This window comes from Bufo bufo, chromosome 6 (genome assembly GCF_905171765.1).
Source record: "Bufo bufo chromosome 6, aBufBuf1.1, whole genome shotgun sequence".
NCBI classification, from domain to species: domain Eukaryota; kingdom Metazoa; phylum Chordata; class Amphibia; order Anura; family Bufonidae; genus Bufo; species Bufo bufo.
In genome coordinates this window covers 232899672-232919989 of record NC_053394.1, presented here as the reverse complement: position 1 = coordinate 232919989, position 20318 = coordinate 232899672, and the positions used below count along the sequence as shown (strand labels likewise).

Below are 20318 nucleotides of genomic sequence, written 5' to 3'. Positions count from 1 at the left end.
AGCCCTGCACTGCTGCCCCCAAGTACTGATGGTCAGTTGTCACACTGTCATTATAGTATCCCTGCTCTGCCGCCCCCAAGTACTGATGGTCAGTGGGCACACATTAAAGCAGCCCTGCACTGGTGCCCCCAAGTCCCTGATAGTCAGTGGTCACACTGTCATTACAGCAGCCCTGCACTGCTGCCCCCAAGTACTGATGGTCAGTGGGCACACTGTCATTATAGTATCCCTGCTCTGCCGCCCCCAAATATTATTGGTCAGTGGTCACACTGTCATTACAGCAGCCCTGCACTGCTGCCCCCAAGTCCTGATGGTCAGTGGTCACACTGTCATTACAGCAGCCCTGCACTGCTGCCCCCAAGTATTAATGGTCAGTGGTCACACTGTCATTACAGCAGCCCTGCACTGCTGCCCCCAAGTACTGATGGTCAGTGGTCACACTGTCATTACAGCAGCCCTGCACTGCTGCCCCCAAGTCCTGATGGTCAGTGGTCACACTGTCATTACAGCAGCCCTGCACTGCTGCCCCCAAGTCCTGATGGTCAGTGGTCACACTGTCATTACAGCAGCCCTGCACTGCTGCCCCCAAGTATTAATGGTCAGTGGTCACACTGTCATTACAGCAGCGCTGCACTGCTGCCCCCAAGTACTGATGGTCAGTGGGCACACTGTCATTATAGTATCCCTGCTCTGCCGCCCCCAAATATTATTGGTCAGTGGTCACACTGTCATTACAGCAGCCCTGCACTGCTGCCCCCAAGTCCTGATGGTCAGTGGTCACACTGTCATTACAGCAGCCCTGCACTGCTGCCCCCAAGTATTAATGGTCAGTGGTCACACTGTCATTACAGCAGCCCTGCACTGCTGCCCCCAAGTACTGATGGTCAGTGGTCACACTGTCATTACAGCAGCCCTGCACTGCTGCCCCCAAGTCCTGATGGTCAGTGGTCACACTGTTATTACAGCAGCCCTGCACTGCTGCCCCCAAGTACTGATGGTCAGTGGTCACACTGTCATTATAGTATCCCTGCTCTGCCGCCCCCAAGTCCTGATAGTCAGTGGTCACACTGTCATTATAGTATCCCTGCACTGCTGCCCCCAAGTACTGATGGTCAGTGGGCACACATTAAAGCAGCCCTGCACTGGTGCCCCCAAGTCCCTGATAGTCAGTGGTCACACTGTCATTACAGCAGCCCTGCACTGCTGCCCCCAAGTACTGATGGTCAGTGGGCACACTGTCATTATAGTATCCCTGCTCTGCCGCCCCCAAATATTATTGGTCAGTGGTCACACTGTCATTACAGCAGCCCTGCACTGCTGCCCCCAAGTCCTGATGGTCAGTGGTCACACTGTCATTACAGCAGCCCTGCACTGCTGCCCCCCAAGTCCTGATGGTCAGTGGTCACACTGTCATTACAGCAGCCCTGCACTGCTGCCCCCAAGTCCTGATGGTCAGTGGTCACACTGTCATTACAGCAGCCCTGCACTGCTGCCCCCAAGTACTGATGGTCAGTGGTCACACTGTCATTACAGCAGCCCTGCACTGCTGCCCCCAAGTACTGATGGTCAGTGGTCACACTGTCAGTACAGCAGCCCTGCACTGACCCACCGAGAACTGATGGTCAGTGGGCACACTGTCATTATAGCAGGCCTGCACTGCAACCTCCAAGTATTAATGGTCAGCGGTCACACTGTTATTATAGTCGCCGTCAACTGCCCCCCAAGTCCTGATGGTCACTGGTCACACTGTCATTACAGCATCCCTGCACTGCTGCCCCCAAGTCCTGATGGTCAGTGGTCACACTGTCATTACTGCAGCCCTGCACTGCTGCCCCCAAGTCCTGATGGTCAGTGGTCACACTGTCATTACAGCAGCCCTGCACTGCTGCCCCCAAGTACTGATGGTCAGTGGTCACACTGTCATTACAGCAGCCCTGCACTGGTGCCCCCAAGTCCTGATGGTCAGTGGTCACACTGTCATTACAGCAGCCCTGCACTGCCTCCTTCCCCAACTATTCAAGGTTAGTAGTCTTATTATTATTAAAGCAGCCATGCACTGACAGTGTCATCTAACATTGTCATCACAGCAGCCCTAGGCCAACTGGCATGGTGGGGTCCACCAGGGTTGGAGTGATCTGGCAAGCACCACCATCAACTGCACTGACATCTGCAGGATGCCTATAAAGTTAAAACCTGTGGTAGAGCAGGGAGCCACAGGCTGCCTACGCTACCATTCTCATCTTGTAAGCCACAGCCCACTTTAGGCTCAGTGCCAGAGCCCTGGCAGCATGATGACATTACCGTAAGGTGAGTGCAAGGTTTATATTTTTATTAGTGGGGCAAATGTCTGTAGGGCATGAGGGGGATTATTATTTATTCGGAGCTTACAGAGGTACAAGTGGCCTTAATATTTATAATATTTATTCAGGTGGCACAAGGGGCCTTAGTATTTATTCAGGGGAAACAAGGTGCATTTATATATAGTCATGGGGCACATGGGTCATTAGTACTAAGTACAATAAGTGACAATAAAGGGGTTGTCTCACCTGGAATATTGGTGGCAGATCACTAGAATGTACCACCAATGTCAGATATGTGTGGGTCCAACCTCTGGGACCCACACCTATCACTAGAACGGAGCTCCCAAAGTTCGCGAGAACACACCCTGTATGCATAGCCGCCATTCATTCATTTCTATGGAACCGCTGAAAATAGCCGAATGGTACACTCGGCTATTTTCAGAAGTCCCATAGAAATGAATGGAGAGCGCACTGCACATGCACGGCCACTGCTCCATTCACATACACTGCTGTCAGAATTTTTTAAAGTGGAAGGGTCCAGAATGGTAATCTGTCCCACTGGGCAGTTTCCCTGTGGGCCGGGCTGTCAGTGGGCCGCCAGCCATAGGTGGCATGCAGGACTGGGCCAAAGCACCAACCAGCGCTGCTAGGCCTATATCTATGTATCGCTGGGCTCCTGGGTACTATGTCTCCCTTTAATTGTGACAAAGGTGGGGTATAGACTGATCGATTGACCACAGTCACTCTAACATGGATCGTTCAATAGCCGCAGCAGAGAGCACACTTATCCTTGTTGCCTGTACAGTACAGTGTGTCTAAGTATGCGTTTGCATGCAGGAGTGTGGACCACTTCTGTATGGGGCCCAGAGCTGAGAGCTTGATAGTGAGCTTAATAGAGGGCCCTGCTTATCCTCCAACTGTTGTCAGGGTTGGACAGGCCCATGGCAGGATCCTGCATTCCTCCCTCCTAATGAAATTAAGCTGTCCTGTCTGCTCTAGTAGAGCAGGAAGCTGGAACAGAGACCCCTCCCGCCAGCCATGACCATTCTGCAGTGTGTGCAGGCAGAGCACATGGCGATTCTGCCTCTTCCTCACCTCCTGCAAAGCTGCAACCTGAGCTTGTTGAAGGCTGTTAGGACACTGCTTAGTGTTCACCAATTTAGAGGAACAGTAGAAGAGGCCATAATTGACTTGCTGACAAATACTGGACATTTTTTATGCTGTCCCTAATACTACCAGATTGTCAATCAAATCTTATAGGACCTGAAGTGAGTAGGTGTTGAATGGTACCTTTGTGATCATGGTTAGAACATGGAACACAACATTTCATTACCCTTGTTCCACCTATCCTCCCTTGCTTAGGAATTGGGAGACAATGGAAGAACACTCAATTATATACAAAAAAATTATGCATTGTAAAAGTGGGCAAGGTGGAAGTGTATTATTTTGATATGACCGTCTGTATGTAGCCTACACGTTATGGTTTACTCAGTACCTCTAGGCACAAAATCAAGGGTACACTTCATATAAGATGAAATATTCAGTATTTATATTTATGCAATTGTAGCGTCCCACTACCCTCGTGGGTACTGCCAAGTTGTTGTATTATGCTTTTTATGCCTTATATAGCCTGTCTTAAACTGCAATACATTTTGGTGCATAATCCCTGCTAACAGGTGTATTATAATGCATTTACACTGAGCTTACCACTAGGGGGAGATAATACCTCCCATACATATAGTCAAGCTCAGGCCTAGCCAGTTAGGACCAGTTCCAGTAGCAGTTGAGAGAGCAGGTGTGTCAAGTGCTGTCTGCAATCTTGAGCCCTCAGACAGATTTCAGCCCAGAGTTGAAGTGCTACATTTATTCAGAAAATACTAAAGAAAAAGACCCCCAAAGGGTTATGGCCACATCGTACTAGTGCCCTAGGACCTTTGGATTCCCCACGTGAAGGAGTCACCACCCTCCGGCAACTTCACAAGCCTGAATCGGTATCACCAGGACCAGCCCTAAAGTCCTCTAACCATAAGGCTACGATTTCATTACATTTATTAGTTAGAGAGGGACATTTACACCTGTCAGCAGAGGACTTGCAGCAGTGTACCTCTGTGCCAATAGACTGTTTAATACTTTGGATGTACTGTTATCAGAAGTCATCTTCAGTAAAGTTCCACCTTGAATTTCATCCTGCTCGACCTCAGTCTCAAGTTCCTCAATTAACACTACAGTAAATGGTTGTACCTCCATACAACAAAATACTGGCGTCACGACTACAAGGGACCTTGCCATAGGCACATTAATACAGACCACCAAGGGCACCTCAAACCACCATCTGGCCCATGTCCCTTACAGCAGAGTGTGCCTGCTCAGGGACGACGTAACCGTGAGTAACCAGAACTGTCTTTACCTCGGCCCACCTATTGCTCACACCGTGACCTCAAGCATAATTCCCCTGCAAGGTCTGGCATACCGCACAATTTGCATTATCTAAGGGTAAAGTATAAAGTTATAATAAAATGTCTGGTAAATTGAAAAATGGAAAACAAAAGACCCATGCCTTGTTATCCGAGAGTCAGAATGTGGGTGGCTGTAGTAGTGAAAACAGCAGTGGAAGCCCAGTATGCATCATCCCTTAGGCCAGTAGCAGAAGGCCACAGTTCTCCCTCACGTCCAATAAGTGTCAGACTGACAGATTATTATTGAGGACATAGAGAATGATATTGTGGACTTGTTTTGTATTGTTTTGTTTGAGTAGTCTCCAAGGCATTGCTCTCGGTTAGCCAGAATCCTACTCCACACTGATGAGGGGCAACACCCCGAAACAGCTGCCTGTGGACCGACCTAAGCGGTCTTCCCCGTCACATCCTTAAAGCTTGTAAAAGAGCGGGATCTTGACATAGGGGCCACGTAATATGGTGGATTTGGTGATCTCTGTAATGGGGACACCCCTTTGCTCGGTTTTACTTCCTTTGAGGGATATCTGGCTTTCACTGTGTTGAAGACCCTTAACGGGGGCTCCACGGTTATTTTGCATATCATGATATTGTGGACTGGATGGCTCACTCAGTCTAAGTCACAACAGATTGATGTCTCTTTCTATCATTTTCTCTCTCTCTCTGCCATGTTGCTCCAGGGGTCCATCCCGGCTGACATCTTGCTGGTGGGCATGGCTGTCGAAGTAGTGTTAGCTCTGTCTACTCTACACCCAGCCTCTCTGCTTCCTGTCTGAAGTTCTCTCTGTCTATAGGGTGTGATTTTTCCCTCAAGCTGCTAAACTATATGAATCCTAATCAGTCCCCTTAGGAGCAGCCCTAGGTCAAATCTGCGTTATAGCATTGCTCACAATTACCGATGAATTATTAAGAGCCATGAATGGGGAGGACTATGACCTGCACCTCATTGACAACAAATTAGTCACTGGAAAATATGGGCTTTATACTGTACACTAAAGATGAGCGTACAAGTTCGGTCCGAACTTGTCTATCTTTTAAATGGCAGACAAACCCAAACCTTTTCAGGTATGTTTTGGATGAATCCACTAAAATGGCATGTAGCGCCATTTTACTGCACTTCTGTGGGAAAAAAGCACTAGGGATGAAGAAGGGTTTTCACATAACTCTGACAAGAATTGGGGGGGGGAGGGCTTGCACTCACTAGCTCTCAGCCCGACAGACAACCTGAGCAGAAAGTCATTCTGTGCTGCTGGGCTATGAATGAGGGCGGTTGATTCTTACAGTGTCTGATAGAAAAAACACCTTAGGCAGTCAGGGATATTTGGAAATCAATAAAGCTTGTATTCTACTGCCAGGAACAGTGAAGGGAAAGGCTTGAATTACAAAGAAGAGGAATTCTGTGTGTAGAATAAGGACAAGCAGGGAAGTTGTCAGCCAGGGAGGGAGGCGCTGAGGATTGCTGTGCCTCCTAGCAGGGGGGTGGGGGTAGGGTGGGGGAGTGGAATAAGCGAAAACTGTACAACACGTGTTCTACCATCAAACTAGCATAGTATATAGAATACTAGTGAGAACTCTATGTTAGGTCATCTCACATATTTATTTAAATTTTAGTTTGTTGTAGCTTGAAAAAGCGTATAAATCAGTGATTGAGAATTAAATATTAGGGCTAAATCCATTTATTATCTCCACACATGCACAGTTTTTTGTTTTTTTGTGTGGGGGGGGGGGTATTATACTATAAACTACAAGATGACTTGAACACTCTGAGAGATTGGGCATCAACTTGGCAAATGAGGTTCAATGTGGATAAATGTAAAGTTATTCATTTTGGTAGTAATAATCTCCGTGTCTCATAGGTCATAAATTAAATTGAAGCACACAGTGTCAATCAGCTGTTTCTAAGGCTACAAGGATATTGTCATGCATTAAACGAGTTTATAGAAAGGATGCTTTGGAACTGGTAAAAGTACAAAGGAGAGCGACTAAACTGATAAGGGGTATGGATGGTCTTAGTTATGAAGAAAGATTAAGAGAAGAGACGTCGAAGGGAGACATGATTAACCTATACAAATATATAAATGGGCCATACAAAAAAATACGGTGAAAAACTGTCCCATGTAACATGGGCACATGGGCACTGCCTCCGATTGGAGAAAAAAAAGTTCAGTCTCCAGAAGCGTCAAAGTTTCTTTACTGAAAGAACAGTAAATCTATGGAATAGACTTTCTCAGGACGTGGTCACAGCAGGAACACTGGACAGTTTTAAAAAGGGCTTAGATGAATCCCTAAAAGTAAATTACATTAATGCTTATGAAAATGTGAAAAAAGTCTCACTTCCTTCTGGGATTCACGTCCCAACCTATCCCTTGGTTGAACTTGATGGACTTATGTCTTTTTTAAACCGTATTAACTATGTAACTACTATGTAACTATTAAATAAAATTAGTATGTAGGTGATCAGTAGACCAATACACACCTGTGAGTGTTAGTGTCCATTCAGACGTCCGCAAGTGTTTTGCGGTCCGCAAATTGCGGATCCGCAAAACACCAGACCTCACATGGCCGGCACCCCAATAGAAATGCCTTTCCTTTTCCGTGTCTGCGGACAAGAATAGGACATGCTCTATTTTTTTGCGGTGCTGCGGAACGGAAGTGCGGATGCGGACAGCACACTGTGTGCTGTCCACATCAGCACTTCTGTTCCGCGGCCCCACTGACGTGTGAATGGACCCCTAACATGAAATTGAGCTTTAGGCCTCAAATGTCCGTTTTTTTTGTTTAGGCTACTTTCACACTCGCGTTTTGGCTTTCCGCTTGTGAGATCCATCATGGGCTCTCACAATCGGTCCAAAACGGATCAGCTTTGCCCTAATTTATTCTGAATGGAAAAGGAACCGCTTAGAATGTATCAGTTTGCCTCTAAACAGTCTCCATTCCGCTCTGGAGGCGGACACAAAAACGCTGCCTGCAGTGTTTTGCTGTCCGCTTGACGAAACTGAGCCAGACGGATCCATCCTGGCACACAATGTAAGTCAATGGGGACAGATCCGTTTTCTCTAACACAATCTGGCACAATAGAAAACGGATCCGTCTCCCATTGACTTTCAATGGAGTTCATGACGGATCCGTCTTGGCTATGTTACAGATAATGCAAACGGATCCGTTCATGACTGATGCATGCGGTTGTATAATTGTAACGGATCCGTTTTTGCAGATCCATGACGGATCGGCCTAAAACGTGAGTGTGAAAGTAGCCTTACTGTAATTCCATACGGTTGGAATTTTTATTGTTTTTGGAGGGTTCAATTTAATTAAACCAGTATGTAGGTGATCAGTACACCAATACAGAGGGTTGGGCAACAAATTACCTGTGAGTGATAATGTGAAATTGAGCATCAGGCCTCAATTGTCCGTTTCCATTTATTCTAGATTCAAACGGTTATAATTACATTTTTTTTTGTGGGTTCAATTCAATTAAACCAGCATATAGGCGATCAGTACACCAATACTTAGGGTAGAGCACCAAATTATCTGTGAGTGATAACTAATTTAGGCATTTTTCGGGGAGGTTGTTGAAATGATTAAAATCAGCATATACGTTATAACTATACAAATACACAGGGTAGCACAGAAAGAGGCCCAAATATGCCAGGGCTACGGAAGGGTTCCAAACGAAAAAGACCCAGATCCAAAAGAAAGCTGTGCTCAGCTGCCTCTCGCTCTGCACAAGAATTTCTCGCCTGGAAGTTTTTGTCCACACTGCTGGAAGACAAAAAGATTGCCTTGTGCTAGCTGTGGAAGAACAAACAAAGATGTGGACAGGTAAACACAACAAAGGCAAGCACCAGAGCTCTATTGAACCACATAAAGTGGCATCACCACATCCAGTGGCAGCCAGCTACCACAACAGGAGTTCCCTCCTTCTTCTGGTTCTTCTTGTGGCAGTCCGGCCGCATCCATGTGCAGTAAAGTGTCCGTCACATCATCATCATCCCTTTCCGCTTCTCCTGCACAGACTCCTCTTCTTCCTCCGCTCCATTGTCATCAATCTGATGGTGCATAAAGGGGTTGCCTGGGCTTTTAATATTGATAACCTTTCTTCCCCCGCTGACCAGCTGTATAAGGAGACGGTGCGTGCAGTGTGCACTTGCCATGTTCCTGATCACCGCTGCTGTCTATGGCAAAGCAGCAGCAAACAAAAAGAGAGACGGGAGACAGCACGTGTGCACTGCACGTGCTGTCTCCTGATACAACTGGTTGGATATTGATGATCTATCCTGAGGATAGGTCATCATTATTAAAAGCCCGTACAACCTCTTTAATTCCCACCTGGTGAAGTTGTTGGCTGTATAGTTGCTGCCATACCATTTAATCGACTCTTCTGCTTTTACGGCGGTAATGGTGTGTGCTCAGGAACACTTCAAGACACCTAGCCGGTGCTATTTCTCCCAAAAAGCCATTCCTTGCCTTGTACTCACATGGCGGACAACGTGGGCCACTCCCTGTGATTCTTGCTATGCAACAAGGTTCACACCATGGTAAACACCTGGAGCAACTCTTACGGCAATGAGGCCAGGCCCTTTTGACCCCCTCATGATTGTGTTGGCCTGGCTCCCACACCAAGTGGTCAGCGACAATGGGCAGAACATCCTGGCCACCATGAACCTGGGCGAAATAACACAAATACGAAATAACACTCTCTGCATGGCACATGTTATCAACCTACTGGTGCAATGCTTTCTAAATAAGTACACTGGCTTCCACAAGGTGCTGGCAAAATCCGGGAGACTGTCCAAGCACCTCAGCCATTCTTATGTGGCAAGGAATGTTTTCCTGGACCTGCAGCTACCGGATGCCTGCCAGTGCCCTGCTTAATCTGTGACCTGCCAACTTGAATTCGACATTGCCCATGCTTCAGCATCTGTACGAGGAGCAGAAAGCTGTGAACGATTTTGTCATGCCTCAGCAGAAGGGAGCATGTATTGCTTCAAGGTCAGGCAGAGGCAGCTCGTCCAAGATGCCTGTCAGGTGCTAAAGCCCACAAAGAGGCCACAAAGTTTGTCAGCAGGAACAACTGCGGCATAAACAATGTCATCCCTCTCATATTTATCTTAGAACAAATGCTGACTCGTTTGTAGCAGGGGTGGAAGGCAGAAGTGACAGGCGTATAACTGATATCAAGCAGTCGGAAGATTACTGGATAGCAATGCTTTTAGACTCTCCCTATCAAGGCAAAATGAAGGACTGCTTTCCTCTCGCAGAAAGGGAGGACAAATTACTTTATTACCAGGAAACACTGTGTACACAGCTTGCCGCAGCTTATGGCAAGCATACGCCTGCCACCAGTGTGTCAGAAAAGGAGGCCTCTCTTGCCCCCCCCCCTCATAGAGTCACCTCCATCCTGCTGCCATGAGCAGCGGAAGCCGCAGTAGCAGCAGCTATTTCAGTCTCTTCAACATGATGGAACAGTTTTTCCATGTGCTGCGCCAGGCTGAAGCCAGACAGCAAGATGACGGTTGAGGCCTAGCTAAACTCTGGCCAGTCTCTGGCGCATATCCTGTTCCCTAACCCCATGGATTTCTGGACAGCCATCATACTGCCTAGTATGTTCTATGTTATGCTTCTGCTTACGCAGCTATTGCTGCCACATGCCACTATATCTGTATCCTTTCCACACTGTGGAGCTGCTGCTACTCCCAATTAAAAGGGAGAGTAGTGGATGCATGGAATTGCCTTCCTGCAGAAGTGGTAGCTGCAAATACAGTGAAGGAGTTTAAGCATGCATGGGATAGGCATAAGGCCATCCTTCATATAAGATAGGGCCGGGGGCTATCCATAGTATTCAGTATATTGGGCAGACTAGATGGGCCAAATGGTTCTTATCTGCCGACACATTTTATGTTTCTATGTTTTTATGAGAATTGTTTTAGGCTCGTTCACAACAAGACACTTTTTCTTCTGACAATCAACACGGGTCATATGGGCAGGCACTCTGATCCTGTCAAGGCATAATGTTTGGTTGTTGGGTCCCCCCATAACACCCCTGTGTGTTTAAAGATCATCTACCCCCTGATAAAGGACAATTTTCGTAAGCTTTGGAATATGAAAAAGCATAATGCAGCGTACTCAAGTTAGGTTTGAAAATGTTCCTGGGTGTTGTAGTGCAATCGTGACTCTAACCTGAGACAGCTGACTCTCTGCAAGGGCAGGTAATGATAAGTAATGTTCGTGACGCCAGTGCCAATTGAACGGTGGCACGCCGTTTGCTGATAGCAGGAATAACTGAGGAACCACGTGATGTTAAAACAGAACTCAAACTTTAGTAGTCATCATACATGGACATAGATGGAAGCGCAGTTCCTTTGAAGACAGTTGGTTTCAATACATTTGATGCAGGCAAAATATAGCAAGGTGACTTTAGAGTGTTAAACACAGGACTTGCAGTACAGGCGGCTTGCACTCTATTCCTGACTGATCCTGGAACATAGAAACTCTTCTCCAAGGCCCGATGCCCTAGCTCTGGCGTATATCCTTGGTTTTATAATTATCAAGTACCTCCTCTGTTGTCTTTAGTACCTCTTGCTTTTCTGGACTTGCCTCTGTCTCTCTCAGTTTCCTCAGGCTGATTAACGGTGGTGTTCCTGCTTTTGCATATATAAACTCAGGAGGGGAACCTTCTCCTTGGATCTGGAACCCGGTTACAGGGACTGCAATACCCTCTCCTGGTCTGCAGGCTCCAGGCCTGGACTTAACTCAGACATGGTCTAATCTCCAACCTCAGCTCCCACTTCAACTCCTCTTCTTTTCCCTGACTGGGCCTTATATAAACTAGGGCTCCCTAGCTCCCTCTAGTGACTAAGAGCTGGAATGACACCCCTAGCAGGCCTGTACATGCACATTTTACAGTAACAGGAAAGTACATAGCATTACATTACATTATATTTTATGAAGATGACTTATACCAACCCCCCCATAAATAAGGGGAAACGACAGCACACAAGTGACCCTTCTGTAGTGACGGGCATTACAGCCCCCGTACACTACAATAACACATGTGCAGACATTGTGTGCTTTTAAACACGCTGTATGTTAATGCTGTCAAATGTGCATTTCCCCATAACTATGTATGTCAGGGATATAATTTACTGTTGCTGTCATTGCGTTCAAGAGCTTGAGGGGGGAGAGGGAAAAATATTCATAAAAAAAATGAAATGAGACAAGTTTTCCTAAAACTTCAGAGTCCTAAGGATACAAGAGGGTGTTATATACCAATTTTCAGGGCAATTGAAGCAACTTCGGTATGGCCTGAATTGATTTGGGTCTGAACCGAATGTTTTAAAAAATTTGATGAACCTGAATCGAACTGAATCTCAAGTGGTTCATTCATCTCTACTGTACACTGTTTCTTTTGCATGAGCTCTCTGACGTCAATATTAGACACTGCTGTGTTGGTGCATGGAAACAACAATAAAACAAATTTTCCCGCGTTCAGGCTAGTAGAATTATTGAATGGATAATAGACTAAGTAGTGCTGTTGTCCAGACAGTGACACTAAAACGATTTGTGTCATTATGCTTCAAAGCTTTAAAAATATGCCCTCTAATCTGGAATAAAAACATTGCCTAGAGCTCATTCACAATTACAACATTATTGCCCCAAGTTCATTTTCGCATTCCCAAACAATAAGCCACATTCAAAACCTATAAATATAAATATTTTAGAGAACATGCACACGGACCTCAACAAACATGCTGTTGCTGGTGTAATGGGTTTATGTCATTGTTCTATGGAAAAGTATAGCAGGTAGTTGTAAGGAAAGTAGGTTGTTTGGTATCTACCGTAAATAAAAAATCTGACTTGTTAAAGAACAGTAGTTCGGCAGCTGAAAGATGTGCAGCGGATGCCATGGCTGGCAGATCTCTGCTGTTTCAAACAGAAGAGACCTGCGGCTAATTACTGTGACTGTCAATAATGCTGATCGCGGTAATTAAATGCTTTAGATGCCGTGACCAAGTGAGATCACGACATCTAAATACGCAAAAACCCGGAAGCTCGCACTTCTGGGCTTCCTACCGATTCCCCTTGTGGCCAATTGGAGCATTGGTAGTTGCGCTGAACACTTTCAGCCTCGCTGACGAGGCTGAAAGTGTTCATGCTGCAATTCTTATTTTGGCACCAGATGGCAGGTCAGGATAAAAAACAAGCAATATTAAGTTTAAATGGGATTTTAAAAATGCCTTGTAGAACAAAATAAAAAAAACATAATTTATAGGCTCATGTATGAGCCACAAAATCATAAAAAATAAATGAAAAATGTTAAAAAATATATAATAAAATATAAAGTTTAAATCACCTTTCCGTATAATATTTTTTTAAATCTAAATAACAATAAATATAAACATAATGGGTATCACTATGACTGAAAACGGCCATACTATTAAAATAGAAAAAAAATTCCAATACGGCCAATGGCGTAATGGAAAAAAAAGGTCAAAATGGCCGATTTTTTCATTGCTTCTCTTACCCAAAAAAATGTAATAAAATGTGATCAAAAAGTCATGCACACTCCAAAATGTTACCAATAAAAACTACAGATTGTTTTGCAAAAAATGAGCCCCTAAAGAGCTCAGTAGACATAAATATCAAAAAGTTATGGGGTCAGAATTTGGTGATGTAAAAAAAAAAAAATTCCCCCTACATTTTATGCCATAATTAATGGTGGCATTAGAAAGTACAACCTGTCCTTCTAAAAATAAGCCCTCATACAGCTATGTGACCGGTAATATCAAAAAGTTATGGCTCAAGGAAAATAGGGAAGAAAAATTAAAATGAAAAAACGAAAAAAACCTCCGGTATCCTAAGGGTTGAAAGGGTCAATCTTTCATACCTGGTGTCCAGTATGTTACAGATGTAATGGAACAGCCATACAGTTCTCGCTATAATTACTGAATTCTCTTCCCCAATCTCTATCTGAACATGCTTAGAAAGTCTGCATGGCAGCATATTTCCCCTGAGTTGGGATAGTTTTTACATTACACACTTGCAAGTGGAATGCAGGTATTACAGGTAACAAAGATGTAGGCAGAAAACAGTTTGGATTTATTCAACAGAACTGTAGACATGCATTTTATATAATAAAAAAGACCACTTACTGTTGCAGCTACAACATTGGAGCCTCCAGGGGAGTTCTCTGGTATTCTAGCAACATAATACTCAGAAGAGAATCTTGGGACATTGTCATTGATATCTAGAAGGTGGATAGTTATATCAGCCGTTGAACTGAATTTTTCTGGTGTGTTGACCTCAATAGCAAGAAGCTAAATGATAAATACATATGTCAGATTATGTCAACTTGAAACAATAATGAGAAACACATTTATAAAGGTAAAAAATTTTTTGCAGTGTAATGCTGCCACTGATTGCCCACCGAATAAGCAAACTCTAGTTTATCGGGCAATTCCAATTTTTAATCCCCTTAGTGACCATCCATACGTATTTTTACAGCGGTCACTAAGGGGCCTTAGGCTGGGTCCCCTGTGCAGCGGGGAGGGGGGACCTGGGTCTCACATGAGAGCCACAGTCCTGCTCTAACAGCTACGATCGCATGTAAAGTGCTGACAGAGTAAGCGGACACCCTCTGTCTCCCATTGGCACCCCGCAAATGCGATCGCGGGGTGCCAATGTGTGTGAAGACTGGCTGGGGTCTGATGTAGGCCCCAGACCAGCCTTGAGTAATTTCCAGCAGGCTGCACCTCTCTGGAGCACCCTGCTGGTCAATGTCAGAAGAGCATTGCCATTTAAATGCAATGCACTATAGGAATAGTGCATTGCATTTTAAAAGCAATCAAAATATTGTCTGTTATAGTCCACTTGTGGGTGTCACGGCCATGGCTATGACCGTGACTCCTGAACCGCATGCGGTTGTCAGCGGTTTTCATTGGTGTTCAATCACAGGTGAGGGCTGTGGTATTGGCCTCACCTGTGGTTGCCGCTGGCAACAGTATGTATGTGGCAGCGTAGCAGGCTGAGCTGTGCCATGCAGCTCGCTACGCTGCGCATGCGGTTTTGTGTGTGATGTGTGGATGTGTGCACTGTGTTTTATGTTATTGTGTGCACGTTCCCTTTAAGTGGTGTTTTCCCTTCCCTGGTGTTGGAAGGGTTAATCTCCTTCCTAGTGTGTGTGATCACTGGGTGTGTCCGACTGTGGGGTGTGGCTTCTTGGCCTATAAAGCCTCACTGCTTTTGCAGGCCTGCAGGTTGCTTCAGCCATGCTTAGCTGAGAGCAGCCTCATGTCTCTATTACCTGCCAGTAAGAGCCACCCCTGTGGTCATAAACCTTAATGTCATAACCATATTGTGCTTAAGTTATTTCCAGTTATGTGTGATGTCTGTGTGATGTTTTATATGTCTCCCTTTGTGCAGCTATGGATCTGGGTCCCTGTGTGGGGATGCGTTTATGATCTGCACCCTGCTAACACAGGGATCCAGTCAGCAAGGCTGTGGCAGGTAGGTGGAACTCTAGTTCACCTGCCATATCCATAGAGCTGTTTATGTCTCCCCTTTTCCTGCAGCTTGGCCGTTGAGACTCCTGCTCCTCCGTGTCTAGGAGGAGTGGGCTTGTCTTACTCAGCTCCTAGGTGAGGGTCATCTTGAGGGCCAGCAGGGACTTTTAGGTTCCGGAGCATGGGCCCTCCTACCATCAAGGTTGGCCCATGTAACTAGGAGCTAGGGTCAGGTTAGGGATGCCTTAGGAGGTGACCTGCTCCCTAATCCTGTCTACATGGTCAAGCAGCCGTAACATCATCGGGCTCCACACGGCTGAGGATTTCCCCCATCCTCAGCCGTGACAGTATGACCACAGTCGCTTCTTACGTGGCGCTCCCTCGAAAGAGGGTAAAGCATGCACCGCTATCTGCGGATGGGGTGCATGTGCGTTCTCCGGAGGGAGAGCGTTATGGGGCTCACCATTTACGGCGCGGTGAGTGGCATTCCCCGCCATTCCTCGCTCACCGTTGTCCGTGTTGGTGTCCCCTTTTGTTTGTCTTTCCCCTCCCCCCCTCCCACTGTTTTTTATGCCTCACCAACTTTCCCCTTTTGTTGTTGGGAGGGGCTTTGAGGGGTGGGAGTATGCATTCCCTCGAAAGAGGGTGTAGCATGTACCGCCGTCTGTGAAGGGGTACATGCGCGCTCTTCGGAGGGAGAGCGTTCTGGGGGTTTCGCCTCTGATGGCGCGGTGAGTGGCGTTTCCCCGCCATTCCTTCACCGTTGCCTCGTGTGGCGTCCCCCTGATTTTACTACACGTGGTGTGTGTCTGGTATGCGGTATGCATACCTTCGAAAGAGGGTGCAGCATGCAGTGCCATATCAATGTGGCCTGCATGCGCGTTCTCCGGAGGGAGAGCGTTCCTGGGGGTTCTCCGTTAACGGCACGGTTGGTGGCTTATTCCCCGCCACCTTACCGTCCGTGTTGGGGATCCCTCGTCCCTCTCCATGTTCCCATCTCTGGTCGTCTGCTGGCAGCACTCCGCAAGTGGTCTGGCTGCGTGCTGGTTAGGAGTGTCTGCTGGCAGCGACTGGAGTGGGGACGTGAGTGGAGAGTCCCCTCGTCCATCTCTCAGTGGTTCTTTTCTCTTTGTTGCTGGTGCGGGCTGCAGTCCTCGTCGGACTGGCTAGTGTGAGCCGGGAGAGGATGCAGCTGACAGCGACCCCTTTTTAGAACCGGCACTGAGAGTGGACGTCCCCTTCTCCTATCCCCTTGTCTGAGTCCCTCACGTGTCTTTTTTTGGTGGGGGGGCTTTGAGGGGTGGGAGTGTCACGGCCATGGCTATGACCGTGACTCCTGAACCGCATGCGGTTGTCAGCGGTTTTCATTGGTGTTCAATCACAGGTGAGGGCTGTGGTATTGGCCTCACCTGTGGTTGCCGCTGGCAACAGTATGTATGTGGCAGCGTAGCAGGCTGAGCTGTGCCATGCAGCTCGCTACGCTGCGCATGCGGTTTTGTGTGTGATGTGTGGATGTGTGCACTGTGTTTTATGTTATTGTGTGCACGTTCCCTTTAAGTGGTGTTTTCCCTTCCCTGGTGTTGGAAGGGTTAATCTCCTTCCTAGTGTGTGTGATCACTGGGTGTGTCCGACTGTGGGGTGTGGCTTCTTGGCCTATAAAGCCTCACTGCTTTTGCAGGCCTGCAGGTTGCTTCAGCCATGCTTAGCTGAGAGCAGCCTCATGTCTCTATTACCTGCCAGTAAGAGCCACCCCTGTGGTCATAAACCTTAATGTCATAACCATATTGTGCTTAAGTTATTTCCAGTTATGTGTGATGTCTGTGTGATGTTTTATATGTCTCCCTTTGTGCAGCTATGGATCTGGGTCCCTGTGTGGGGATGCGTTTATGATCTGCACCCTGCTAACACAGGGATCCAGTCAGCAAGGCTGTGGCAGGTAGGTGGAACTCTAGTTCACCTGCCATATCCATAGAGCTGTTTATGTCTCCCCTTTTCCTGCAGCTTGGCCGTTGAGACTCCTGCTCCTCCGTGTCTAGGAGGAGTGGGCTTGTCTTACTCAGCTCCTAGGTGAGGGTCATCTTGAGGGCCAGCAGGGACTTTTAGGTTCCGGAGCATGGGCCCTCCTACCATCAAGGTTGGCCCATGTAACTAGGAGCTAGGGTCAGGTTAGGGATGCCTTAGGAGGTGACCTGCTCCCTAATCCTGTCTACATGGTCAAGCAGCCGTAACATCATCGGGCTCCACACGGCTGAGGATTTCCCCCATCCTCAGACGTGACAGTGGGACTATTAAGTGGCAAAAAAAGGAAAAAAAAACACATTTATTAAATAACCCCCCCCCCCCAAAAAAAATTTAATGCTTTTTTTTTTCCATTAAAAATACGCTTTTTAATGAAAAAAGCGGCGGCCCAGCCTAAGGCCCCTTAGTGATCGCCGCAAAAACACGTATGGTTGGTCACTAAGGGGTTAATATAAAAATGTTTATTATTCTAAGTATAGGTCTTAGTAGGGTTATCTTTTTCTTTAGACAAATAGGCTGGGTTCACATGGGCGTTGCTGGTGCGTTGCGGGAAAAGATGCGGGTGCATTGCGGGAACATGCATGATTTTTCCCCGCGAGTGCAAAGCGTTTTCATGCATTTTGCACGCGCATGAGAAAAATCGCCATGTTTGGTACCCAGGCCCGAACCCGGACTTCTTCACAGAAGTTCGGGTTTGGGTTCAGTATTCTGTAAATTTTATTATTTTCCCTTATAACATGGTTATAAGGGAAAATAATAGCATTCTTTAATACATACAGAATGCTTAGTAGGAGGTCAATTGAGGGTTAAAAAAATAAATAAAAATTAACTCACCTCCTCCAATTGATCGCGTAGCTGCGGTCTCATGTTCTTTCTTCAGGACCTGTCAAAGGACCTGTGGTGACATCACTGAGCTCATCACATGGTCCATCACTATGGTGATGGATCATGTGATGTATCATGTGATAAGCACAGTGATGTCACCACAGGTCCTTTGACAGGTCCTGAAGAAAGAACAGGAGAACGGCAGCTACGCGATCAATTGTAGGAGGTGAGTTAATTTTTATTTATTTTTTTAACCCTCAATTGACCTTCTACTAAGCATTCTGTATTAAAGAATGCTATTATTAACCATGTTATAAGGGAAAATAATACAGTGAATAGACTTTCATCCTAGCAACCATGCATGAAAATCGCACCGAATCCGCACTTGCTTGCTGATGCTTGTGATTTTCACGCAGCCCCATTCACTTCTATGGGGCCTGCGTTGCGTGAAAAATGCACAATATAGAGCATGCTGTGATTTTCACGCAACGCACAAGTGATGTGTGAAAATCACCGCTCATCTCCACAGCCCCATAAAAAATTAATGGCTCCGGATCCAGTGCGGGTGCAATGCGTTCACCTCACGCAATGCACCCGCACGGAAAACTCGCCTGTGTGAAAGGGGCCTTAGTTTTCAACATATAGGCAATCACGTCAGTTTAGGTATATCTATAGGTAAAACATGTTCATCCATATTACTGAACTGTTTGTAAGAAGTTCAAAAGTAATTAAAATATATGCAAAAGGATACCTTAAAAGTTAACAAATGAAACTTTTCATAGTCTATTCCTGCAGAGTTCTCTACGATTATTGTCACTTGAGCTTCATTTAATACAGTCTGAGGGACTACACGAAACATTCCCCCAGGTCCAACCAAACGCAGGTTGAATTTGGCATTTGCACCCTAAAAATGTAAAACAAATAACAAAAAAAGATAGTAGTATAAGAAAATAATATGAAAATCACATGTGTATGTATAAACAAAATGCATATACAAACCTGATCCGAATCATTCACAGTTATCTTAAGTCCCCTCAGTATCTCTCCTTCTGGGGGATGTTCATACATGGTAAGTTCAAATCGATTCTGTGGTCCATTCTCCCCATAGAACGTTGGAGGGTGATTGTTAAGGTCGACAACTCTTATGGTAACAACTGTAAAGGCCTGACCCACTACCTCACCAGAAGGAGTCAGTTCTGATACCTAACAAACAATGAAACATAGATTGATACAATGCTACATTTTAATACATTTAGGTTAAGATATATAAGATGAATAAAGGAAATCCTGAAAAGTACATACTGTGTATGAGTTGGAGTGGTCTTCTTTAGCAGGTGTCATTGGCACTGGAATATGGGGCACTTGAATTCACAGCAAAGGTATTGAATTGATTGTCCAAGAAGACAATGTGCCCCTACAGCAGTTTACCACCACATATGGGGTGTTGCCATATTCAGGAGAAAATGGGTAATACATTATTGAGTGCTTTTTCTCCTGTTACCCCTTGTGAAAATGAAAAATTTGAGGCTAAAACAACATTTTATTGGAAGAAATTAAACTATACATTTTCACAGCCAAATGTTTCTCAGAAGAGAAGGAGCGCCATTTGGCTTCTGCAGCGCAGATTTTGATGAATTAGTTTACGAGTGCCATTGATTTTTATTTTTTGGGTGATTGTCTTATGTGGCGATTCATTTTTTGAGGGATGAGATGACATTTTCATCAGTACCATTTTGGGGTACATATGACTTTTTGATACTTGATAAGGCGATTTGATTTTGTAAGGCAAGGTGACAATAAATGACTGTTCTGGCACTGTTTTTAATTATTTATTTTTACAGCATTCCTCTGACAAGTTAGATCATGTGATATTTTTATAGAGCTGGTTGTTATAGGTGCGGCAATACTTAATATGTTTATTTTTTATTTTTAAGTTTTACACAGTAAAATAATTTTTGAAAAGAATAAAATCTTGTTTTTGTGTTGCCATTTTCTGAGAGCCATATTTTTATTATTTTTCATTTTCGGGAGATTATCTTAGGCTTTGATTTTTTGCAGGATGAGGTGATGGTACCATACCATACCATTGCTTGGTATTACTTTTTTTGTGAGGCAAGGTGACCAAAAATGTCTGTTTTGGCACAGTATTTATTTAGATTTTTATACAGCATTCACCTGAGGGGGTGGATCATGTGATTTTTCTATAGAGCAGGTCGTTA

At 45.6% G+C, this 20318-nt stretch overlaps 1 protein-coding gene across 1 annotated transcript in view; it reads right to left on the bottom strand.

Moving 5' to 3' along the window:
• The window catches only part of CDHR1 (cadherin related family member 1), a 191453-nt gene that overhangs the window by 64429 nt on the left and 106706 nt on the right, over positions 1 to 20318 (bottom strand). Inside the window, exons 11-13 of the mRNA XM_040436306.1 lie at positions 19099 to 19302; positions 18851 to 19003; positions 13906 to 14070 (exon numbers count right to left, since the gene is read on the bottom strand). Of these exons, the coding sequence (XP_040292240.1) occupies positions 13906 to 14070; positions 18851 to 19003; positions 19099 to 19302 (522 nt within the window). The remainder of the gene's footprint in view (positions 1 to 13905; positions 14071 to 18850; positions 19004 to 19098; positions 19303 to 20318) is intronic.